Source organism: Ictidomys tridecemlineatus, chromosome 7 (assembly GCF_052094955.1).
Source record: "Ictidomys tridecemlineatus isolate mIctTri1 chromosome 7, mIctTri1.hap1, whole genome shotgun sequence".
In the NCBI taxonomy this organism is placed as follows: domain Eukaryota; kingdom Metazoa; phylum Chordata; class Mammalia; order Rodentia; family Sciuridae; genus Ictidomys; species Ictidomys tridecemlineatus.
Window position 1 is genome coordinate 192,848,057 of NC_135483.1, and position 26,041 is coordinate 192,874,097.

Genomic DNA, 26,041 nt, shown 5'->3' on the forward strand with positions numbered 1-26,041 from the left:
GAAAATTAGAATTGAAGCTTTGAGAATAATAGGGAATTTTGAACAAATTCTTGGTCAAGGGAAGCAATAGACCAGTAGATCCCTGCAACTTCATTCCCAGGGAGTGGACTTATATAGTAGTGGTCACAGTCAAGGTGGCCTTCACCCAAGCAAGAATGCATTACGTTTTGTGGATCTAGAATGAAAGATGCCAGGCACGTTCCTGGCACTGGCAATGTTATGGTCTTCCATGACCCATTCCAGTGACACCATAGTGGTTTTGTTTTTCTGTGGTATGCAGTGTAACTGTGCAGGGACTGGCTAGGTTTATTCACCAGGCCAGGGTATGAATGAAGATGGCTGTGGTCATGTTATTCTGGCTCTCTATGCTGTGACTCTAGAGGATGAGCTAGTTACCACAATAGGTGGGCAGGCCTGTTGATCACTCTTCAGTCATGTGAGCCACATGCCTTTGTTCTGACACCAGGGGTGGTAGCTGCTGATCTCCACTCTCTCTTGAAGCAATTATCTGGACTGTACTACCAAGTGGGGCTCCTGGCTGAGTACTGCAGTGGCTTCTGGTGAGGATGATTATATGGTAACCTGGGTGGCCATTCTAGTCTTTGGGGTCTGCTGTTGGGCAGAGGGTGCAGGCTGGGTTCTGAGGTAATTCAGAGTTCTTTCTTAAGAAAGGTATGGCCTGAGGCTATATTCATGGCAAATTCAGGACTTCATCTTTTTCAGAGCCTTGGGTACCTTGAGGCTGGAGGTATTGGAGGTGTAGCAGGCCTAACTCTACACTTGTCTTAAATGCACAGAGATGGGAATCTCTCTATGAGAGGTCTGTCATTGGCTCTGATTTTTCGCTGATTAGGGATACTGTTTGACTTTCTAATTGAAGGCATTGAAATACCTTTGACAATTTGGAACCCAGAAAGTGGGACCATCCCTGTGTTGGTGAGGTGAATGTGGTGGCATTGAGCTGGGCAGGAAAGAAACCATCTAGGGCCGCAGCTAGGTTGAACTTCCCATTGGGCTTTTTATGGCAACCAGCTCTGCTGGTCTGAGGTTTGCCTGTATCTGTGTTGAAGCATCTTAGCTGACAGCAACACTGAAGGTCCAGCAAGGTGCACACGCTGGTCACCATGATCACCGCCTCCTCACTGCCATTTCCACCAGAGTTGCCTTTGAGGTGATAGTGGAGTGGGGTCCTGGAGGGATCATGGAATGCTAGGGTGGCTGGATGATGGCCGCATGTCTCCTCTCCTTCTGTGGAGCCATGTTCCAGGGAAAGCATCCTGTGTGGTGGTGTGGATGTTTGGGGAAGGAGGAGGGTTGGCGTTGTCAGAGTGAGACCTTCTTCCTCCCCTTCCAAGCCAAGTGTGACTCAGTTCTGCAGACTGGTTGGGTGGCCTCAGGCTTATGCCCAAGTGTTGGAGTGTCAAAAGATGTCCTGGTCTGAGGATGATTGTTCACTGAGCTTTCTGTGTGGAGGTGGGTTCTGAGACTCCAGATTCGTCATATTCCTGTTGTCACTCTCCTCCTTCCGATTTTCTAAAGACAATGATGTAACATGACAGTTACCAAAGCAGTGATACAGCCAGTATCTGGTAACATCCAGGGTCTTGAAGGAACCACTGTGTGTTCCTAACAAGGGTGATGCCCCTAGGTTGGCTGTGGAATCGCTCTCTTGACTCTCCCTGTGGTATTACTGGAGAAATGCCACTGTGCTCACCTGTGAAGGTATGTAAAACGGCCTAATGTAGTTGAGTCCAGTGGAACAAACTGTTGCTGTGTACTTTTCTGTGGCTGGACACAGTGTGGGTCGTGTGGAAGGAGGGTGGGAACACGGAGACTGTGTGTCCTGTGTCCACAAAGAATGCTCACTAGAGTGTGGGAGAGAGGCACTTACATCCCTCAGGGAGGGCTCATGGGTCATGAGTCAAGCGTTGACTAGGTGATGACCTGCTGCTCTGGAGGAGTCAAGAGAAAGCGAGGTACTATAGATGGTGGCCACAAAGGGTCAAATGTAGCGGGCTCTCAATCCTGTTGTGGCATTTCAGAGGCCTCAGAGGTTTGGGAATGGATCATGACTCCTGTTGAAAGTTGGAGAGACAGCAGCAGTGTGAGTCCATGGCACATTCAGTGGTGAACCACTTTCACTGGCAGGGAGCAGGTCAGGACTGAGGCCCTTCCAGGAGTTCCTTTGAAGCTGGATCTCCCATTTCATTCTGAGCAAAGAGTCTCTGGTGCTAGGAAGATAAAGTCTGGGTTTTACTTTGAACAAATTCTAAAATGTAATGTTTATTGAGGCTTGTGTTTAAATCCTTCCAGATGACAAAGTCCCAATCCATTGCCTAGTAATTCTGTTATTAAAGTCACATTGTGGTACAGGGCATGATGCTCCTAGGAGGCAAAGATCATAAACCTGGAGAACACATAAGTCACGTAGGTCAGCAGATATTATTCATTAATCAAGGCTTCCCTGAGTAAATGATTGACAGCGGGCATCGTACCTTTTCACAAATTGATGAGTACACCCACGTGAATTGTTCTGGTATCTAAGTACCTGGACTTCTTCTGCCTACTGTATTCCTTGAGCTTTGTGTCCAAGCAGCTGGATTGTTGGGGGCTCAGCTATCCCATGGCTCCTGCTCTTTTGCCTGCCGCCCTTCCTCTGTGTATGAGTTTGCTGCTGGCATCTGGCTCTGCCCAGGCAGGCAAGCTGCTGGTGGTGCCCATGGATGGCAGCCACTGGTTTACCATGAGGTCAGTTGTGGAGAAAGTTGTCCACAGAGGGAATGAGGTGGTTGCTGTCATGCCAGAGGTGAGTTGGCAACTGGGACAGTCATTGAATTTTACGGTGAAGACTTTTTCAACTTCTTACACTCTGGAGGACTTGGACAGAGAATTCAAGATTTTTGCTGACACTCAATGGAAAACTCCAGAACAAAGTATGTATAGTGTTGCAATGGGTTCATCCAAAGCATTTTTTGACATCACTTTTTCACGGTGTAGGAGTTTGTTTAATGACAAGAAGCTAGTGGAATACTTAAAGGAGAGCTCTTTTGATGCAGTGTTTTTGGATCCTTTTGATGTGTGTGGCCTAGTTGTTGCCAAATACTTTTCACTTCCATCCGTGGTCTTCACCAGGGTAGTGTTTTGCCATCACCTTGAAGATGGTGCACAGTGTCCCAGTCCTCTGTCTTATGTTCCCAGATTTTTCTCGATGTCCTCAGATGCTTTGAGTTTCATGGAGAGAATAAGGAATCATCTAATATACTTGGAAGAGCATTTATTTTGCCCTTATTTTTTCAAACCTGCCTTGGAAGTTGCCTCTGAAATTCTCCCAACACCTGTCACAATAGGTGATCTCTTCAGCCAAATATCCATTTGGTTGTTAAGAACTGACTTTGTTTTGGAATATCCCAGACCTGTGATGCCCAACATGATCTTCATTGGTGGAATCAACTGCCACCACAGGAAGCCACTACCCAAGGTATGTTGTGTCTCCTTTAGCACACTTTGGAAAACCTGGCTTTGGGCATTAAGAAAAAACCCTTACTGAGCTGTGATTCCTTTAATATCCATTGTATCTGGCATTTCTTCCTGGGTTAACAATTGTTTGGTGCCTGTTCATTAGGTGTGGGTTAGCAAATTCTATAAAGCTGGCCTCCTTGATATTTATGTGCATATCAGTGATGGAATTCGTATGATTTTTTATCTGTTTTTTTGTTTGTGTTTGGTGTTGCTGGGGATTGAACTCAGTGCCTTGTGCATGTTCAGCAAGCACTCTACCAACTGAGCTGTATGCCCAGGCCCCAATTCATGTCATTTTTATGCTCCCTTTCTTTGTATTAGTGCTTGAGAAAAAACCTGAGAAACATATTAGGATGTGAACCTTTTTATTATTATATTCTTTTGCCAATCCTACAGGCAAGTATTCTTAGCAATTTTGTATGCATGTTTTCTTTTTATTGATGTTTGTATATGTATGCATATATCTATGCAAACTTTATACCTATTTTATTCAATAATATCTAATAGTGAAGTGTACATGAGTTCTTTTTTAATTTATTTTTTTTGTACACGAGTTCTTTACCTTGCATTTTCACTTGGCAAGGTATTGTAGTCATGTTCACCATTCAGTACTTACAAAGTTAACTTCTTCATTTAGTAATTGCATTGAAAGCTTTAAGGACCTTTTTCTTTTGAACCCACCAATGGTGATAGATATTTAAAGTTTTTTTCTGCTTTTTGCCTCTTTGAACAAGACTGCGGTAACCATTCTGAAGTATTCTCTTCCACTCTTGTGTTTCCCTACGTTTGCTGTTTTCTTTGTATCCTAGGAGCGTCTTAGGGGTAGAGCTGTTGGTTAGTTGCTGTGCTCATGTTATGCTTAACTAACCTTCAGAGTCTTGAGCAACCCCTCCTCCATGATCAGCAGTGTATGGGAGCTGTAGCTTTACATACCTTCTCCAGCTCCAGATGTTATGAAGTTTAAGTTTTGTTAATTTTATGAATGGAATATCAAGTTTTGGTTTTTGCTTTCTGTTTCCATAGTATTTGGGCATTTGCATTTCATGGGATTTTACTATTCACATTTGTTAGCCATTTTTAATATGGCTATCTGTCTTTTTAGAACTAGTTTCTTTAATTCTCTATTTGGATATTAATCTAGCTTTTTAGTGTGTGGTATGAATAAAATTTTGGAGCTTTTCTTTATGTTTGTCATGTAGGATTTTTGATTTTGGGAGTCAAACTGGTAAAGGTTTTCTTTAAGAGTTCAGGATCCCAATTTGTTTGTGTCTTTCCTTACCTGAGATGTAGAAACCTTTTTCCCATCATTTTATTTTTTTGAACTCTTCCAGTGTTGCTGTTTTCTTTTTGCAAAAAGACCTTTAAGTATACTGTCAAAACATCTAATTGTATTAGTTTTCTCCAAGGATAGTCCTGTGTCCCAACTTCTTTTGGTCCTAATTATGTTCTTCATTCGTTGCACTGAACTCTGTGTGTGTGTGTGTGTGTGTGTGTGTGTGTGTGTATGTGTGTGTGTGTGTCTATTTATGTGGCACAAATGTGGCCCTGTGTTATTAGGAACATAGCACAGCTCTTTTATATGTGCTATGAATATTTTTCCAATTGATTAACTCTTCCTCATAATTTTCTCTACTTCAACCTTTTAGGTTTTTCCAAATCTGACTCATGGACACATTATTTGCAGATTATGTTTTGTTGCTTTTTGTTCCTCCAGTGTTAAGAGCATTTTTTATTTTCTCAAATAATAGTCTACTATCAGAACTCACTTTAATACTAATTCCATTATCTGTCACTTTAATTACACTGTATACATATCATGGTAATTTTCTATGTGCTGGTGTGTGCTTCAGAACAGTTTTATTCCACTGCCTTATTTTTCCATTTATGCTGCAGTACTGTGTTTTGATTAAGAAGCTTTGAATACTTGGGAGGACAAGGCCTATAGTCCCTATTCATATTTCTAATTTATCTTGAGATTCTCATAACGTGTTCTTTTTTCATAAAATTTAAAGTCATTTTGTTGAAGTCTAAAAAATAAAAGTTTAGTGTTTCTTTTTTCACCCAAGAATATGTATTTCTTTTTACTTGTGCATATGTCTTTTAAAATATCTATCAGATACTTCATTTACATAACATCTTTTTTCTTAAAATTGTTTAGACATGTTTTGAGCAAAGGCAATTTTCATTTTCTGAACTTTAAAGAACAATTTTTGCAACTTTATGTCCAGCTTATTCCTATTTTTACTTTTTCAGTTCCAATATTTATTATCTGTGTAATACCATGTATATTTATTGGATCCAATACCTGAAAAACACTGTGATTTAGGCAGTTTAAAGTGAGATTCAATTCTTTGTAACTGAAAAGGTCTTGATGAATACAAAAGTAATATTGTTGGCAAGTGTACCTTAACTAGATTATAGTGGAGCAGGCTGTGTTATCTCAGTATATGATTTTATTAGGGATGGACTATGGATGTTTCATCTGTTGCATGTTCAGTAGAGTTTGTAACAGTTCCATTCTCTTATATATTCACAGGTATTTAGTAAGAGTATCCTTTCAGCCAACTGGTGGGATAGTGAAAGATTTTTCCTTCTAAAGGCTGGGAGACTACAGTGTTAGGAGTGTGAAAACCATACACAACTTTCTGCATTTGGCAGGGTTTTTTAAAAGAGTTTCTTTGACCAGCTGATAGAAACACAATTTAATGCTCCTTGTAAAAGGCTAGAAGGCGACAGTTGTAGGTGAGTCAAAGCCAGGCATGGTTTCCTGCTCTTGCTAAACCAAGCAAGGAGATGCATGTGGCAGGGCATAAAAAGCTGATCCATTTAAAAGCTCTCTCCCCTTTGTCCAGTCTGTAAGATGGGTGAAGAAACATGCGGTAGACCTTGAGGATCCTTCCGGGGAGCACCTCAATTGTTTTCTTTCCTGTGATACTTTGGTAACAGGTAGCCCAGGTGGATTCTCCACTTGCCTTAGTGCTTACCTGTCTGCAGCTCTCTGAATCCTGGCATCAGAGGCTTATGTGCAGATTGCTGGTGTTTCTGCTCATTAGCTTCTCTCATCTTCAGTGTGTGCTGAGAGCATGACACAGACTTCCAAGTAGCACATTACATTAAAGAAAAGCATGCATAAACTTGAACTAAGGAGTGCAATATCAAATAGTGAGGGGAGCGCTATCAAATCAAAACAGATAATAATAATAGTGAAATGAGAAAAAAACTAGCATTAAGGAATCTGAAGTTAGTCTTTTTTAAGGTATTTGAGATGGAGGGATTTCTTGCTGGGCCTTCTAGCTCTGGATTACAGCAGGTATTGGGAGGCATAGTGGATACTCAAACCTCAGCTGTGTTACCTGTGTGTTTCTGGGCAAGAGGCAGCAACAGCATCAAGCCTTTCAGCTGTATGTTTAGTTCTTCCCTGCCCACGTGCTGCACCAGTGGTAGTAATGGGGTTCCCCTCGGTGGAATGGGCTGGCTGAGTACTATATGCTAAGAAAAATAGAGTGATGAAAAAAAACCAACAGAATACAGGAAATATTCTTTTCAATTGGGGCAGGATGGGCTAGCCGATCACATGGATGGAGCTTCCACACTAAAAAGAAGAAAATGGAGCCTGGGCTTGCTTTCTTTATATGAGAGGACATCAAAGGCCTTCCATAGAATGTTCTTTACCCAGTGCAGTTGAGTCCAGTACAACTAACTGTGCTTGTGTTCTTTCTCTGTGCAGGGCATGGTGTGGGTCCTGTGGGAGGAGGGTGAGAACATGAAGAATGTCTGTCCTGTGTGACAGGAGTGCTCAGTGGAGTGTGGGACACAAGCACACTGATCCTGAGGGAGGGCCATGGGTCGTGGGCCCATGGCAGAGGTCCGAATCTCTGGCCATACATGAAATCATTCAGAAAGCCAGAGGCATCAGCATAATGGTGAGGCCAGCACTGAGTAGGTGATGACCTACTGTTCTGGAGGTGTCAAGAGAAAGTGAGCTACCAAAGATGGTAGCCACAGAGGATCAAATCTCTGGAATGGGGATGGGAATGAGAATTGAAAAGACAGTAGAATGAATCAAAAGTAACTTTCCTATGTTCATATATGAATACATGACCAGTGTACTCCACATCATGTACAACCACAAGAATGAAGTTATACTCCATGTATGTATGATTGTCAAGATATGTTCCACTGTCACCTATAATTAAAAAAAAACAAATAAGAAAAACACTATTCTAATTCTAACCCAAACCCTAAACCTAACCCTACATATTGGCAAATATATATGTGTGTGTGTGTGTGTGTGTGTGTGTGTATGTGTGTATGTGTATATATTCATTTACACAAATATATGTATCCAAACTCATGGGGTAAACCTAATGTTAATTCTATACTGACACCTAAACATAAGCATAAAAGTAATCCCTGACATGGTCCACGATGCTCTGAATTCTACTGTACCATTTTAGAGGTCTCAGAAGGTTTGGAAATGGATCACGAAACCTGGGTTAAACAGAACAGGAAGTGTAGAAAGGTTGATCCAGGGCAGTTTTGTTTGTGAATAAAGCTCCTGCCACTGAGGAGGACTGAGGAGCTTCAGTGTTTCCTTTGAAGCTGGGTTGCCAATATCTTGCTGAGAAAAGAGCCTTTGGCAATCTGAAGATAAAACCAAATTTTGCTTCTGGAAAATATACCCCAATTCAGCCTCTATTCATATTTACTTTCCTTTCATCTTTTTGAGTTGTAAAGTCCAAAGTCCTTGCTCTATATTGTGTTTCTTTTCTCACATTGCTGTATGAGGTGTGATTCTCCCCTGACATTATGATAAGCTATTCTTCTCTGGAAAGGATACCCATCAGGTATGTCGACACAGGTCACTCATCAATCATTGCTTATCTGAGTAAATCATTGACAGTGTATAAATATTTTATGAATTTATAAATGCAGGATTACTGCTGTACATAAAATGCTTGTACTTCCGCCTACTGTATCCCTTGAGCTTTGTGTCCAAGCAGCTGGATTGCGGGGGCTCAGCTATCCCATGGCTCCTGCTCTTTTGCCTGCCGCCCTTCCTCTGTGTGTGTGTCTGCTGCTGGCATCTGGCTCTGCCCAGGCAGGCAAGCTGCTGGTGGTGCCCATGGATGGCAGCCACTGGTTTACCATGCGGTCAGTTGTGGAGACACTAGTCCACAGAGGACATGAGGTGGTTGCTGTCATGCCAGAGGTGAGTTGGCAACTGGGACAGTCACTGAATTTTACAGTGAAGACTTATTCAACTTCTTATACTCTGGAGGACTTGGAACATGAGTTTAAAGTTTTTGCTGAGGATAAAATGAAAAAATCAGATGAAAATTTAGTGTCTGCATTATTGGATTCAAACAAGGGGTTTTTTGAACTACATTTTGCCCACTGTAGGAGTTTGTTTAATGACAAGAAGTTAGTAGAATACTTACAGGAGAGCTCTTTTGATGCAGTGTTTATGGATCCTTTTGACGTGTGTGGTCTAATTATTGCCAAGTACTTTTCACTCCCATCTGTGGTCTTCACCAGGGGAGTATTCTGCCATTACCTTGAAGAAGGTGCTCAGTGCCCCAGTCCTCTGTCCTACATTCCCAGATTTTTAATGAGGTTCTCAGATGCCATGACTTTTAAGCAGAGAGTAGAGAACCTTATAAGCCACTTAGCGGAGCATTTATTTTGCCCATATTTCTTGAAAACCACCTTGGAAAGTGCCTCTGAAATTCTCCAAGCCCCTGTCACACCATATGATCTCTTCAGCCAAGTATCCATTTGGTTGCTTCGAACTGACTTTGTTTTGGACTATCCCAGACCTGTGATGCCCAACATGATCTTCATTGGTGGAATCAACTGTCACCAGGGGAAGCCACTGGCCATGGTAAGCGTGTCTCCCTTAGTACTCTGAGGGAACCTTGGCTTTGGGTGTTAAGAAAGACTCCTTCCTGAGCTGTGATTCTTTATTAATATCCATTGTATTTGTAATTTTTTCCTGGGTTAACAATTGTTTTGTTTCTATTCATTCATTGTGGGTTAGCAAGTTTTATAAAACTGGCCTCATTGATATTTATGTGCATATCAGTGATGGGATTTGTGTCATTTCTAAGCTCAATCTCTAAATCTGCCACAGAAAAATCCCAAGAAGCACATGTGAGACATTCCTTTTTGCCAATTGTTTAGGAAAGTGTTCTGAGTAATTTTTTATGCATAATTTCCTTTTTTGAAATTATTTTGTATGTATTCATGTATCTAAAGCAAAGTTTACACATGTTTTATTAAGTAATATCTAATAATGGAACATCGGTTGCGGCTCAGCAGTCAAGTGCTCTCCCAGGATATGCAAGGTGCTGTGTTCGATCCTAAGTAGAGTGCTCCCCTAGCACGTGCAAGGTGCTGTGTTCGATCCTAAGTAGAGTGCTCCCCTAGCACGTGCAAGGTGCTGTGTTCAATCCTAAGCACAACATAGAAATGGATAAATAAAAATAAAGGTTTAAAAGTATAAATAAGTAATATCTAATAATAAAATGTACATGAATTCTTCACCTTGTATTTCACTTTGCAATGTATTGTAGTCATGCTCACAATCTAATACTTGTAATGTGTTCATTTAGTAATTGCATTGAAACTTTAAACAGTTTTTCTTTTGAATCAACCAATAGTGATAGATATTTAAACTTTTTCCGCATCTTTGGACCAGACTGTAAACCATACTGTAAATGTGTAAAACACATTCCTTTATTTTTTCTTCCACATCATGTTTTATTTTTTCAACTCTTCTAGAATGTTTTCTGCCTGCTCTTGTGTTTCCCTTTCTTGCTGTTTTCCTTGTATCCTAGGAGCATCCTAGGAGTAGAGCTGCTGGTTAGATGCTATCTCATGTTATGTTTAAATAACTTTCGAGTCCTAAGGACTATCCTCTTTGATCAGCAGTGTATGAGAGCTGTTGCTTTTACATGCTCTCCAGCTCCAGATATTCAACTTTTAAGTTTTGTCAAATTTCTGGGCATAACATTGAGTGTAACTGCTTTGGTTTTTGCTTCCACTTTCCACAGAGATTTGCATTGAGCATTTGCATTTCTTCATAATATCTTGTTCTCATCTATTGGTCATTTTTAATGTGGCTATCAATTGTTTTACAACTAGTTTTTTAAAATCTTCTATTTGGATATTAATCCCACTTTAAAACATGTGCTATGAATAAATTTCCAGGAGCTGTTCGTCTTTTGCCAAGAAGGATTTTCAATTTTAGGAAGTTAAATTGTAAAAGTTTTTTTTTTTTAAGAGTTCTGGATCCCAACTCCTTTATGTCTTTCCTGACCTGAAATGGAGAACCATTTTTCCACATCATGTTTTATTTTTTCAACTCTTCCAGTGTTGCTATTTTTTTTCTTTCTGCAAAGAGGCCTTTAAATACACATTGCAAAAATCCAATTCTATTAGTTTTGTCAACGGATAGCCGAATGTGCCAACTCCTTTTGATCCTAATTCCATTCTTCATCTCTTGCACTGACTGCATATATATATATTTTTTTTTCTATGCTCTTTGCATTTGTATTGGCACTCTCAGTTTTTTTCCACTGACTTCTCTGTTTATTCGTCACTACTGTGTTCTCAGTAAGTTGCTCTATGGTAAGCTCAAATATGTGTGGCTCACTATCTGTGTTTCTAAATTTCCTAGGTGATTGTCCTTATGTATGCTGCTTCATAAAAGGTTAAATTGTTTTGTCAAGATCCAAAAAATAAAAACAAACTATTTGTGTTAAGGCTAAATTAAATGTTTTCATTAATTTGAGAAGATTGGCACTTTTTTTTCTTGCTTTTCAGGAAGATGTATCCTTTTTACTCATTCAAAGGTTTTTTGTTTTGAGATACAATTAGGTGTTAATATTTAATTACTTTCACTAATCAGCATTATCCAATCATCTGGAAGAATATGTATCTGGTAACACAAAATGGTTTCATTGAATTGGCTTAAATTATAATTTGCCTACTTTGAATTTATTTTTGAGGTGACTTTTTAAAATGTTATAACTATATAGAACATGGGCTTTATTGTTACATAGTCATACATGCTCAAAACAAAATTTGTTCATTTCATTCCCCAGTTGGTTTCCTCTCCCTCCCTTCCTTCCTCCTCCTGGTATCCTTGCATTACTCTATAGATATTTTAAATGTCCATCAGTAAAAAAATTCATTTTATTTGCATAAGCATTTTGTCTCCTTCTTAAAGTATATTTCTATGCATTTTATTATTTGTGCACAGTGCTATTTTTATTTATTTTGTACTGTTTATTGGTAATTAAAGGGCAGTTTTGTGCATTTACTTAATATCTAATTATATTCCTATATTTTTTCTTAGTTTGTAAGATTGATTTGGTATGGAACAGCATCTGCAAATCATTCCCCCTGCTGGTATTTTCACCACTTATTTTGCTTCACTGAAACACATGAGTATACTATTGGTCCAGGCACATTAAAATTGTATGCAGTCACTTGCAACTGAAATAATCTTGACAAATACAAAACTAATGTTCTTGGAAAATGCATGGTGGCTAAATTCGTGAGGAACAATTCATACATTATCTCAGCATCTTAGGGATGGACTATGCCTATTTATCTGTAGTACTGTCTTCTGGCCTGTTCAGTATACTTCGTAGCATAACCCTATTCTCTCCCAGGCTGGCAGGTGTTGGAGAGGTTCTTCTCTTCACCTGTGGAAACATGACCTAATGCTCATTCTAAAAGCCTGGGGGACTGTGCCTTCAGGCATGTTAAAGCTAGGTATATCTTTCTGCTCTGGGGGAGACCAAGCAAGGAGATACATGTTGCAGGATCTTAACAAGCTGAGTCATTCAACAGGTTTTCTCCCTTTTACCCTCTATGAGCACTGTGCCAGTCACCAGGAGGCACTGCCTGTGCTCTTGCCCTCTACCCTGGGGTGGGGCCCTGCACTTTCCTGAACCCACAGCGAGGTCAGGGTGGTTTTAGGAAGTCAGAATCTGTATATGATTTTCTGTCACCATCATTTAGGAATGCCTATAAAACATGGAACCATATAGTGTTTCAAATAGGTTTGTTTTTTATATAACATTCATATTTTGAAAATAAAATATTTGATTTTATATATGTATTAAAGGATATATATGGATTCAAACTTCAATAGAATGGGCGACTATATACATTTATAAATATAAATGTACAGTAAGCACAATTCTCAAAGAAGAATTCAAAGAAGAATTAAGATCTCAGAGGGCCCTTTGGTTAAGAGCCTGGGTATAGCACAGGTATAACTGTAAAAATTTCCATCCATAGAGCTATGAAGTGTGTGTTTAAAATTGGCAGAGGTCCCTTGGGAAAGCATTCAGTATTTGTATTGCTGAAGAATAGGTGTCATAGTCTTAACAGCATCGATTTTGTGAGAAGGAAACATTGATGATAGTGGGATTTTGTATGTATGTTCCTTTATCCTTGTTAGCTGTGTTTGGGAACATGGTGTCAAGTCTCTCTGGCAATAATGGTGATATCAAGAGTCTGGCATCATAGAAGACCTCTAATTCCTCCATGCAGAGGGGTGTCTGTTAATTGCACTTCTGTAGAGGAGCAAACTAGTGCTGGCCTTAGTGTTCTGCCATCTCAAGTCTCCTGTACAATTATTTGCTTAAAGTCAATTTTGCTTGATAAACTTATAGGTACCTCTATTCTTGCTTAGTTTTCATTGTGTAGGACATCTTGTTGGAATTCTGTTTTTTTAAACATTAAATTTTTGCTACTTCTTATTTTATGTATGTGTTTTCCAAATTTTACTAAATGTTCTACCCATTTGTTTTTTTTTAGTTAGCCGGCTTTTCTGAACATTATTCTGAATTCTTTTTCTAATGTTTCATTTCCTTAGTATCTATGATTGCAATTTTATTAGTTTTTTGGGAGTTATCATGATTCACTTATTCAAATATTTTTTATTTCACATTGGGGTGTGTGCATTTCAGGGTACAACTGCCTGTTCTGACCTTCACTGGTTCTCTTGAGGATAGCTCTTCATTTACTTATTATTCTATCCTGGGTGTTCTAGGTTACCCGACATAAAGAAATATTAGCCATGGGGTTGGGGCTGTGGCTCATCAGTAGAGCGCTCGCCTAGCATATGCAAAGCACTGAGTTTGATCCTCAGCACTACATTAAAATTTTTTTAAAAATGTATTGTGTCCAACTGCAACTAAAATTTTTTTTTAAATCTTAAAAAAAGGAAAGAAACCCCTCAGCCATTAGCAGAAAATGTCAAGAGAATACAAAGAATTATAAAGAACCAGAATGGAAGATTTGTGGAGTTAGGGGGGAATTTTGAACAAATTCTTGGTCAAGGGAAGCACTAGACCACTAGATCCCTGCAACTTCATTCCCAGGGAGTGGACTTATATAGTAGTGGTCACAGTCAAGGTGGCCTTCACCCAAGCAAGAATGCATTACGTTTTGTGGATCTAGAATGAAAGATGCCAGGCACGTTCCTGGCACTGGCAATGTTACCGTCTTCCATGACCCACTCCAGTGACACCATAATGGTTTTGTTTTTCTGTGGTATGCAGTGTAACTGTGCAGGGACTGGCTAGGTTTATTCATCAGGCCAGGGTATGAATGAAGATGGCTGTGGTCATGTTATTCTGGCTCTCTATGCTGTGACTCTAGAGGATGAGCTAGTTACCACAATAGGTGGGCAGGCCTGTTGATCACTCTTCAGTCATGTGAGCCACATGCCTTTGTTCTGACACCAGGGGTGGTAGCTGCTGATCTCCACTCTCTCTTGAAGCAATAATCTGGACTGTGCTACCAAGTGGGGCTCCTGGCTGAGTACTGCAGTGGCTTCTGGTGAGGATGATTATATGGTAACCCGGGTGGCCATTCTAGTCTTTGGGGTCTGCTGTTGGGCAGAGGGTGCAGGCTGGGTTCTGAGGTTATTCAGAGTCCTTTCTTAGGAAAGGTATGGCCTGAGGCTATGCTCATGCACAATTCAGGAATGCTTCTGTTTCAGAGTGGAGCCTTGGGTACCTTGTGGCTGGAGGTATTGGAGGTGTAGCAGGCCTAACTCCACACTTGTCTTAAATGCACAGAGATGGGAATCTCTCTATGAGAGGACTGTCATTGGCCCTGATTTTTTGCTGATTAGGGATACTGTTTGACTTTCTAATTGAAGGCATTGTAATCCCTTTGACAATTTGGAACCCAGAAAGTGGGACCATCCCTGTGTTGGTGAGGTGAATGTGGTGGCATTGAGCTGGGCAGGAAAGAAACCATCTAGGGCCGCAGCTAGGTTGAACTTCCCATTGGGCTTTTTATGGCAACCAGCTCTGCTGGTCTGAGGTTCGCCTGTATCTGTGTTGAAGCATCTTAGCTGACAGCAACACTGAAGGTCCAGCAAGGTGCACATGCTGGTCACCATGATCACCGCCTCCTCACTGCCATTTCCACCAGGGTTGCCTTTGAGGTGATAGTGGAGTGGGGTCCTGGAGGGATCATGGAATGCTAGGGTGGCTGGATGATGGCCGCATGTCTCCTCTCCTTCTGTGGAGCCATGTTCCAGGGAAAGCATCCTGTGTGGTGGTGTGGATGTCTGGGGAAGGAGGAGGATTGGCGTTGTCAGAGTGAGACCTTCTTCCTCCCCTTCCAAGCCAAGTGTGACTCAGTTCTGCAGACTGGTTGGGTGGCCTCAGGCTTATGCCCAAGTGTTGGAGTGTCAAAGGATGTCCTGGTCTGAAGATGATTGTTCACTGAGCTTTCTGTGTGGAGGTGGGTTCTGAGACTCCAGATTCGTCATATTCCTGTTGTCACTCTCCTCCTTCCGATTCTCTAAAGACAATGATGTAACATGACAGTTGCCAAAGCAGTGATACAGCCAGTATCTGGTAACATCCAGGGTCTTGAAGGAACCACTGTGTGTTCCTAACAAGGGTGATGCCCCTAGATTGGTGGTGGAATCCCTCTCTTGACTCTCTTTGTGGTATTACTGGAGAAATGCCACTGTGCTCACCTGTGAAGGTATGTAAAACGGCCTAATGCAGTTGAGTCCAGTGGAACAAACTGACCCTATGTATTCTCTCTGTGGAGGACATGATGTGGATGGTGTGGAAGGAGGTTGAGAATATGAAGAATATATGTGCTGTGAGCACAAATAATGCTCACTAGAGTTTGGGAGAGAAGCACTTAATCTAATGATCCCTGAAGGAGATTCCACAGGTTATGGCCCACAACAGAGCTCTAAATCTCTGGCTAGGACATGAAATCATATGGAAAGTCAAAGGCATTCAGCATGATACTGAGGCAAGCATTGATTAGGTGATGACCTACTGCTCTGGGGGTCAAGAGAAAGTGAGATATAATCAGTGATGAACCACATTTTCACTTAGGGAGCAGGTGGGGACTAAGACCCTTCCAGAAGTTCCTGTGAAACTGGATCTCCCCACTTCATTCTTGCCACAGTCCGGCTGCAGCAAAACAACCGGGGGGTGACAAACAACTTGTGTACATTGATACAGCAGGAGTGGGAGCCATTTATTGTAGGACCGGAGGGTACATATACATTACATAAACTAGATACAGCAGTCAACCAATAAGGAATCTCCACACGTAATGGCTCGCTGGCGCTACTTCACAAACCACTCCCTCTGGCAAAATGCCAGGCGCCATCCTGACTTGTTTACCAACCCTAACACATTCTCAACAAAGAGTCTCCAAATTTTACTTTTAGACAAATTCCAAAATGCAATGTTTGTTAAGACTTGCCTTTTAATCCTTATAGATGAGCAAGTCCCTACCCGTTGCTTAGTCATTCTGTGACTAAAGTCATATTGTGTTACATGGCACATGTTCCTATGAGACAAAGATCAGAAGCTATTCTAAACCTGGAAAACATACAAGCTTGGTATTTCAACAGTTGTTATTCATTAATCAAGGCTCTTCTGAATAAATCATTGGCAGTGGGCATAATACATTTTAACTAATTCATGAATACACACTAAGTGCTGTGGTACTTAAGTGTCTGCACTTTTTCTGCCTGCTATATTCTGTGAGCTTTGTGTCCAAGCAGCTGGATTGTTGGGGGCTCAGATATCCCATGGCTCCTGGTCTTCTGCCTGCTGCCCTTCCTCTGTGTGTGTGTCTGCTGCTGGCATCTGGCTCTGCCCAGGCAGGCAAGCTGCTGGTGGTGCCCATGGATGGCAGCCACTGGTTTACCATGCGGTCAGTGGTGGAGACACTCGTCCACAGAGGGAATGAGGTGGTTGCTGTCATGCCAGAGGTGAGTTGGCAACTGGGACAGTCACTGAATTTTACAGTAAAGACTTATTCAACTTCTTACACTCTGGAGGACTTGGACCAAATATTCAAGTTTTTTGCTGATACTCAATGGAAAACTCCAGAACAAAGTATGTATAGTACAGTAATAGGTTCATCCAAAGCATTTTTGAACATCACTTTTTCACGGTGTAGGAGTTTATTTAATGACAAGAAGCTAGTGGAATACTTAAAGGAGAGCTCTTTTGATGCAGTGTTTATGGATCCTTTTGATGTGTGTGGCCTAGTTGTTGCCAAATACTTTTCACTTCCATCCGTGGTCTTCGCCAGGATAGTGTTTTGCCATTTTCTTGAAGATGGTGCACAGTGCCCCAGTCCTCTGTCTTTTGTTCCTAGATTTTTCTCGATGTCCTCAGATGCTTTGAGTTTCATGGAGAGAGTAAAGAACCATCTAATCTACATGGAAGAGCATTTATTTTGCCCTTATTTTTTCAAACCTGCCTTGGAAGTTGCCTCTGAAATTCTCCAAACCCCTGTCACAATAGGTGATCTCTTCAGCCAAATATCTATTTGGTTGTTAAGAACTGACTTTGTTTTTGAGTATCCCAGACCTGTGATGCCCAACATGATCTTCATTGGTGGAATCAACTGCCACCAGCGGAAGCCACTACCCAAGGTATGTTGTCTCTTCTTTAGCACACTGAGAACAATTTGGCCTTGAATGTTAAAAAGAGAAACTTTTCTCAACAGTGACTTGTTATTTACATGTGTCGTACTTGGTGTTTCTTTCTGGTTTCATGAATTCTGTTTTTTTCAATTTATTTAACTATAAGTTTGCAAACATTAGAATTCTAACCTCATTGATCCATGCATATATGCAATTGATATAATTATATATAATATTATGATCGTATTTTTTTCAGGTCACATTTTAATAGTGTCTCATATGTACACTGGCAAAACATTCCTTTATTTAATACTATGTTTCCTCCTATAGAAAAGTGTTCTTGGGCTGGGGCTGGGGCTCAGCGGTAGAGCGCTAACCTAGCATGTGCAAGGTGTTGGGTTTGATCCTCAGCACCACATAAAAATAAATAAATAAAATAAAGGTATTGTGTCCAACTACAACTAAAAAAATAAAATATTTTAAAAACAAAATAAAGAAAAGTGCTCTAGTATTTTTCTGCATCTTCTCAATTTCTTGATAATTTTCATGTACATGAAGATATCTAATACAAAATTTATATCTACTTTTAAAAAATAATGTGCAATAATGAACTGGACATAGTGTTCTTGAGCTTGCATTTTTCATTTGCCAACAGATTTTTGACATGTTCAGCAGCCAGTGGGTAGGGATGTAACGTTTTCATTTGTTGATAGCATTAAAATCTTTACTTTGTATCTTTCTTACTTTACCTAACCAATGGTGATAGTTAATGAAGCCTTTTCTCCTTTTGGCTTTATGAACAGAAGTTTTGTAAGCATTTAAAATATTTTCTCTGGGGCTGGGGATGTGGCTCAAGCGGTAGCGTGCTCGCCTGGCATGCGTGCGGCCCGGGTTCGATCCTCAGCACCACATACAAACAAAGATGTTGTGTTCGCTGAAAACTAAAAAATAAATATTAAAAAAAATTCTCTCTCTCCTCTCTCACTCTCTCTTTAAAAAAAATTAAAATATTTTCTTTGCCTTCAAATATTTCCTTGTTTTTGCTTTTATCTCAGGAGGCCAGCATCATAGGCATAGAGTTGCTGAGATTGATGGTATGCATATGTCACATGTGTATACCCACATTGTGGTTATAGTTTTGCCATAACTTTTCTAGCATCAGATGTCAAACTTTAAAAGTTTGTTAACTTTAACAAATTTATAATTTTAAAATGTGCTAATTTTCTGGGAAAAATACTATGTGTATCTCCTGCACTTTTTACATTCTGTTTTCATAGATATATTGGCCATTTGCATATCCTTATTTGTAAATTACATATTCACATTTGTTAATACTTTTAAACAGGGCTTTTTGCTTTTTTATAATGGAATTAGGAATATCAACACTTAACATTTTTAAATATGTATAGTGCAAATAACTTTTCATTGGCTGTTTTTCATCTTTGTCATACAGTATTTTCACTTAAAAACTTTTTTTGAAGTTGTAAATGATCAACATGCCTTTATTTTATTTGATTATTTTCATGTAGTGCTAAGGATCAAACCCAGTGCCTCACAAGTGTTAGGCAAGTGCTCTGCCACTGAGCTACAGCCCCAGACTCCAGTGTTTTCCCATTAAGTAGTTAAATTGTTTAACTTCCATTTACTGGTTTCTGGATTTCAAATTGCTTATGTCTTTCAGGTCTAGCATATATAAACAATAAAGTCCTCCAATATTGATGACATTATTTTTAATGAGATCTTTAATTTATACAGAATAAGGATCTAATTTTAATTATTTTCTCAAAGTATAGTCCACTGTCCCACAACTTTTTTTAAGTTGTAGTTGGACACAATACCTTTATTTTATTTATTTATTTTTATGTGGTGCTGAGGATTGAACCCAGCATCTTGAACATGCTAGGCAAGCACTCTACCACTGAGCCCCAGCCCCAGCCCCACTGAACTCCTATTCATTTTAGAATCAGCTTATCACATTTAAAATAGCCTGGTGGAAATTTGCTAACCTTACATTAAATTGATCTGTAGATCAATTCAGGGAAAATTTAACATCTTTACAATGTTGAGCATTTCAATCCTTAACACATATGTTATTTATTCTTATATTTTCTTTAAGACTTCTTAATAAAATTTAAAATTTTCTCCATAAAAGTCTTCAACTTATTTCTAGATTTATATCTGGGTGTTTCATATTTTTTATGTTATTTTACATAGTAGCTTTGTTTAATTTTTTCATTTCTGTTTGTTCATGATATATTAAAATAAAATTTATTTTGAGTATTGATTTTTCTTAGCAACCAATAAACATTTAATAATAAATTATCTGTACATTACATTAAAATTTCCTCTGGCAATTATTTTCTACAAATAATGACAGTTTAGTTTCTTTTTTCCAATCTTTTTTTTTTCTCTTTTAACCATGCTGGTTAGGGAATCTAGTACATGTTTAATAGCAGGCATCCTTATTTTATTCCTGTTCTCAAAGAAAAAGTTTTAGGTTTTTATCTTGGTTATAATTCATGCTGTAGATTTTTGTGGAGATACCATTTATTATATTAAGAAAATTCTATTCCTAATGTTCTAAGACAGTTTTTTTTCTTTTTTATGGATGAATGCGAAATTTTAAGTTTTTTGCACATCTGTTAAGATTATTTTTTCTTCTTTAATCTATTATTTTAGTAGATTACATTAACTACTCCTTTGTAATTCTTTTTTTATTATTATTTTTTATTGTTGGTTGTTCAAAACATTACATAGTTCTTGATATATCATATTTCACACTTTGATTCAAGTGGGTTATGAACTCCCATTTTTACCCCGTATACAGATTGCAGAATCACATCAGTTACACTTCCATTGATTTCCATATTGCCATACTAGTTTCTGTGTATTCTGCTGCCTTTCCTATCCTCTACTATCCCCCCTCCCCTCCCCTCCCCTCCCCTCCCCTCCCTTCTTCTCTCTCTACCCCCTCTACTGTAAATCATTTCTCCCCCTTGTATTATTTTTCCCTTTCCCCTCACTTCCTCTTGTATGTAATTTTGTATAACCCTGAGGGTCTCCTTCCATTTCCATGCAATTTCCCTTCTCTCTCCCTTTCCCTCCCACCTCTCATCCCTGTTTAATGTTAATCTTCTTCTCATGCTCTTCGTCCCTACTCTGTTCTTACTCTCCTTATATCAAAGAAGACATTTGGCATTTGTTTTTTAGGGATTGGCTAGCTTCACTTAGCATAATCTGCTCTAATGCCATCCATTTCCCTCCAAATTCTATGATTTTGTCATTTTTTAATGCAGATTAATACTCCATTGTGTATAAATACCACATTTTTTTTTATCCATTCGTCTATTGAAGTGCATCTAGGTTGGTTCCACAGTCTTGCTATTGTGAATTGTGCTGCTATGAACATCAATGTAGCAGTGTCCCTGTAGCATGCTCTTTTTAGGTCTTTAGGGAATAGACCGAGAAGGGGAATAGCTGGGTCAAATGGTGGTTCCATTCCCAGCTTTCCAAGAAATCTCCATACTGCTTTCCAAATTGGCTGCACCAATTTGCAGTCCCACCAACAATGTACAAGTGTACCCTTTTCCCCACATCCTCGCCAGCACTTGTTGTTGTTTGACTTCATAATGGCTGCCAATCTTATTGGAGTGAGATGGTATCTTAGGGTGGTTTTGATTTGCATTTCTCTGACTGCTAGCGATGGTGAGCACTTTTTCATGTACTTATTGATTGACTGTATGTCCTCCTCTGAGAAGTGTCTGCTCAGGTCCTTGGCCCATTTGTTGATTGGGTTATTTGTTATCTTATTGTCTAATTTTTTGAGTTCTTTGTATACTCTGGATATTAGGGCTCTATCTGAAGTGTGAGGAGTAAAGGTTTGTTCCCAGGATGTAGGCACCCTATTTACCTCTCTTATTGTTTCTTTTGCTGAGAAAAAAACTTTTTTAGTTTGAATAAGTCCCATTTGTTGATTCTAGTTATTAACTCTTGTGCTATGGGTGTCCTATTGAGGAATTTGGAGCCCGACCCCACAATATGTAGATCGTAGCCAACTTTTTCTTCTATCAGACACCGTGTCTCTGATTTGATATCAAGCTCCTTGATCCATTTTGAGTTAACTTTTGTGCATGGTGAGAGAAAGGGATTCAGTTTCATTTTGTTGCATATGGATTTCCAGTTTTCCCAGCACCATTTGTTGAAGATGCTATCCTTCCTCCATTGCATGCTTTTAGCTCCTTTATCAAATATAAGATAGTTGTAGTTTTGTAGATTGGTTTCTGTGTCCTCTATTCTGTACCATTGGTTCACCTGCCCGTTTTGGTACCAGTACCATGCTGTTTTTGTTACTATTGCTCTGTAGTATAGTTTGAAGTCTGGTATCGCTATACCACCTGATTCACACTTCCTGCTTTGCATTATTTTTGCTATTCTGGGTCTTTTATTTTTCCATATGAATTTCATGATTGCTTTCTCTATTTCTACAAGAAATGCCGTTGGGATTTTGATTGGCATTGTATTAAACCTATAGAGAACTTTTGGTAATATCGCTATTTTGATGATGTTAGTTCTGCCTATCCATGAACAGGGTATATTTTTCCATCTTCTAAGATCTTCTTCTATTTCTCTCTTTAGGGTTCTGTAGTTTTCATTGTATAAGTCTTTCACCTCTTTTGTTAGGTTGATTCCCAAGTATTTTATTTTTTTTTTGAGGATATTGTGAATGGAGTGGTTGTCCTCATTTCCATTTCAGAGGATTTGTTGCTGATATAGAGGAATGCCTTCAATTTATGCGTGTTGATTTTATATCCTACCACTTTGCTGAATTCATTTATTAGCTCTAATAGTTTCTTTGTAGACCCTTTTGGGTCTGCTAAATATAGAATCATGTCACCTGCAAATAGTGATAATTTAAGTTCTTCTTTTCCTATTTTTATGCCTTTAATTTCTTTCATCTGTCTAATTGCTCTGGCCAGTGTTTCAAGAACTATTTTGAACAGAAGTGGTGAGAGAGGGCATCCCTGTCTTGTTCCAGATTTTAGAGGGAATGCCTTCAATTTTTCTTCATTCAGAATGATGCTAGCCTGAGGCTTAGCATAGATCGCTTTTACAGTGTTGAGGTATGTTCCTGTTATCCCTAGTTTTTCTAGAGTTTTGAACATAAAGGGATGCTGTACTTTGTCAAATGCTTTTTCCGCATCTATCAAGATGATCATATGGTTCTTATTTTTAAGTCTATTGATGTGGTGAATAACATTTACTGATTTCCGTATATTGAACTAGCCTTGCATCCCAGGAATGAATCCTACTTGATCATGGTGCACAATTTTTTAGATATGTTTTTGAATCCGATTCGCCAGAATTTTATTGAGGATTTTTGCATCTGGGTTCATTAGAGATATTGGTCTGTAGTTTTCTTTCTTTGAAGTATCTTTGTCTGGTTTAGGAATCAGGGTGATATTGGCCTCGTAGAATGAATTTGGAAGTTCTCCCTCTTTTTCTATTTCCTGAAATAGCTTGAAAAGTATTGGTATTAGTTCCTCTTTAAAGGTTTTGTAAAACTCTGCTGTATACCCATCCAGTCCTGGGCTTTTCTTAGTTGATATCTTTTGATGGTTTCTTCTATTTCCTCAATTGATATTGGTCTGTTTAGGTTGTCTATTTCCTCCTGACTCAATCTGGGGAGATCATATGACTTAAGAAATTTATGGATGCCTTCATTATCTTCTATTTTATTGGAGTATAAGGATTCAAAATAATTTCTGATTATCTTCTGTATTTCTGAAGTGTCTGTTGTGGTATTGCCTTTTTCATCCCGTATGCTAGTAATTTGAGTTCTCTGTCTTTTTCTCTTCGTTAGCATGGCTAAGGGTCTGTCGATTTTATTTATTTTTTCAAAGAACCAACTTTTAGTTTTGTCAATTTTTTCAATTGTTTCTTTTGTTTCGATTTCATTAATTTCAGCTCTGATTTTAATTATTTCTTGCCTTCTACTTCTTTTGCTGTTGTTTTGCTCTTCTTTTTCTAGGATTTTGAGATGAAGTATGAGATCATTTATTTGTTGTTTTTTTCTTTTTTTTAAGGAATGAACTCCAAGCAATGAATTTTCCTCTTAGAAGTGCTTTCAATGTGTCCCATAGATTCTGATATGTTGTGTCTGTGTTTTCATTTAACTCTAAGAAGTTTTTGATTTCCTCCTTGATGTCTTCTATAACCCATTGATCATTCAGTAACCTATTGTTCATTCTCCAAGTGATGCATGATTTTTCCTTCCTTCTTTTATCATTGATTTTCAGTTTCATTCCATTATGATCAGATAAGATGCATGGTATTATCTCTACTCCTTTATATTGTCTAAGAGTTGCCCTGTGACATAATATATGATCTATTTTTGAGAAGGATCCATGTGCTGCTGAGAAAAAAGTGTAACTGCTTGATGTTGGGTGGTATATTCTATATATGTCAATTAAGTCTAGGTTGTTAATTGTGTTATTGAGTTCTATAGTTTCCTTATTCAACTTTTGTTTGGAAGATCTGTCCAGTGGTGAGAGAGGTGTGTTGAAGTCTCCCATGATTATTGTATGGTGGTCTATTAGGCTCTTGAACTTGAGAAGAGTTTGCTTGATGAACATAGCTGCACCATTGTTTGGGGCATATATATTTATGATTGTTATGTCTTGTTGGTGTATGGTTCCCTTGAGCAGTATGTAGTGTCCCTATTTATCCCTTTTGATTAACTTTGGCTTGAAATCTTATTTGATGTGAGTATGGACACTCCTGCTTGTTTCCCGAAGTCCACATGAGTGATATGATTTTTCCCAACCTTTCACCTTCAGTCTATGTATGTCTTTTCCTATCAAATGTGTCTCCTATAGGCAGCATATTGTTGGGTCTTGTTTTGTGATCCATTGTACTAGTCTGTGTCTCTTAAGTGGTGAGTTTAAGCCATTAACATTTAGGGTTATGATTGAGCTATGGGTTGTTCTTCCAGCCATATTTGTTTATTTATGTTACTAAACATGGTTTGTTTTCCTCTTTGATTATTTCCCCTCCTTTACTGTCCTACCTCCCCCTGTTGGTTTTCATTGTTATTTTCCATTTCCTCTTCCTGTAATGTTTTGCCGAGCATGTTTTGAAGAGATGATTTTCTAGCTGCAAATTCTTTTAACTCTTGTTTATGTGGAAGGTTTTAATTTCATCTTAATTTAATTTAATTTTCATCTTCCATCCTGAAGCTTAATTTTGCTGGATACATGATTCTTGGTTGGAACCCATTTTCTTTCAGCGTTTGAAATATGTTATTCTAGGATCTTCTAGCTTTCAGAGTCTGTGTTGAAAGATCAGCTGTTATCCTGATTGGTTTACCCCTAAATGTAATCTGTTTCTTTTCTCTTATAGCTTTTGAAATTCTCTCCTTATTCTGTATGTTGGGCATCTTCATTATAATGTGTCTAGGTGTGGATCTCTTATGATTTTGCACATTCGGCATCCTGTAGGCTTCTAGGATTTGGGATTCTGTCTCATTCTTCAAGTCTGGGAAGTTTTCTCCTATTATTTCATTGAATAGATTGCTCATTCCTTTGGTTTGGACCTATATACCTTCCTGTATCCCACTGACTCTTAAGTTTGGTCTCTTTATGTTATCCCATATTTCTTGGATGTTCTGCTCATGGTTTCTTAATAGTCTTGCTGAGCTGTCTATGTTCTTTTCAAGTTGAAATACTTTGTCTTCATTGTCTGATGTTCTATCTTCTAAGTGTTCTACTCTGCTGGTAGTATTCTCAATTGAATTTTTAAGCTGGTTTATTACTTCCTGCATTTCTAGGATTTCTGTTTGTTTTTTATAATCTCTATCTCCCTGTATAGTTGATCTTTTGCTTCTTGGATTTGTTTATGTAATTCATTGTTGAAGTGATCTTTCATTGTCTGATTTTGCTGTCTAATGTCTTCCTTGAGACTCCAGATCATCTGAAGCATGTATATCCTGAATTCTTTATCTGACATTTCATCTGCTGCAGCTATTACTTCTTCTAAAGTTGAGTTGGCCTGCATTTCTTGTGGTCCTTTCTTTCCTTGTCTTTTCATACTACTCGTGTTTCTTTCTGCTTGGTGAAACTGTTGTGTTTTTGAAATTTTCCCCCTATATATTTATATTGCTCTTGTATAGTTGAAAAGTCTCCCTTGCAGGGGTGGGCAGCGGCTGTGCTCCTCCTCCATTTGGGGTGATCTGTCTACCACGCTGGCAGGCTGCTGGGTCTGTTCTGTCAGTCAGTCGTAGTTATGCCTACCTTGCAGGCATGGGCGGTGGCTCTGCTCTGCCCCTCCTCCAATTGGTGTGACCTGTCTACCACGCCCACGGACCCCTGGGCCAGTTCTGCCGTTTGGTCACAGGTCTGCCTACCTTGCAGGCGCGGGCAGAGGCTCTGCTCTGCCCTTACTCCAATTGGGGTGAATTGTCTACCACATCAGCGAGTCGCTGGGCCTGTTCCAGGCGTGGGAGGTGGCTCTTCTCTGCCTCTACTCCAATTGGGGTGACATGACTTCCACGCCGGCGTGTCGCTGGGCCTGTTA

General features: G+C 39.2%; 1 protein-coding gene across 2 annotated transcripts in view; it reads left to right on the forward strand.

Annotated features, from left to right (window-relative positions):
• Window positions 1–2,608: 2,608 nt before the first annotated feature.
• LOC101973439 (UDP-glucuronosyltransferase 1A6) overlaps window positions 2,609–26,041 on the forward strand; it is a 76,096-nt gene continuing 52,663 nt past the window's right edge. Inside the window, exon 1 of one of the 2 annotated variants that reach the window (XM_078018265.1) lies at window positions 2,609–3,478. In XM_078018265.1, coding sequence (XP_077874391.1) covers window positions 2,624–3,478 — 855 coding nt within the window. In that variant the 5' untranslated portion in view covers window positions 2,609–2,623. Of the gene's footprint in view, window positions 3,479–8,514; window positions 9,404–26,041 lie in introns of those variants that run through there. The other variant, XM_040268042.2, reaches the window with a different exon arrangement.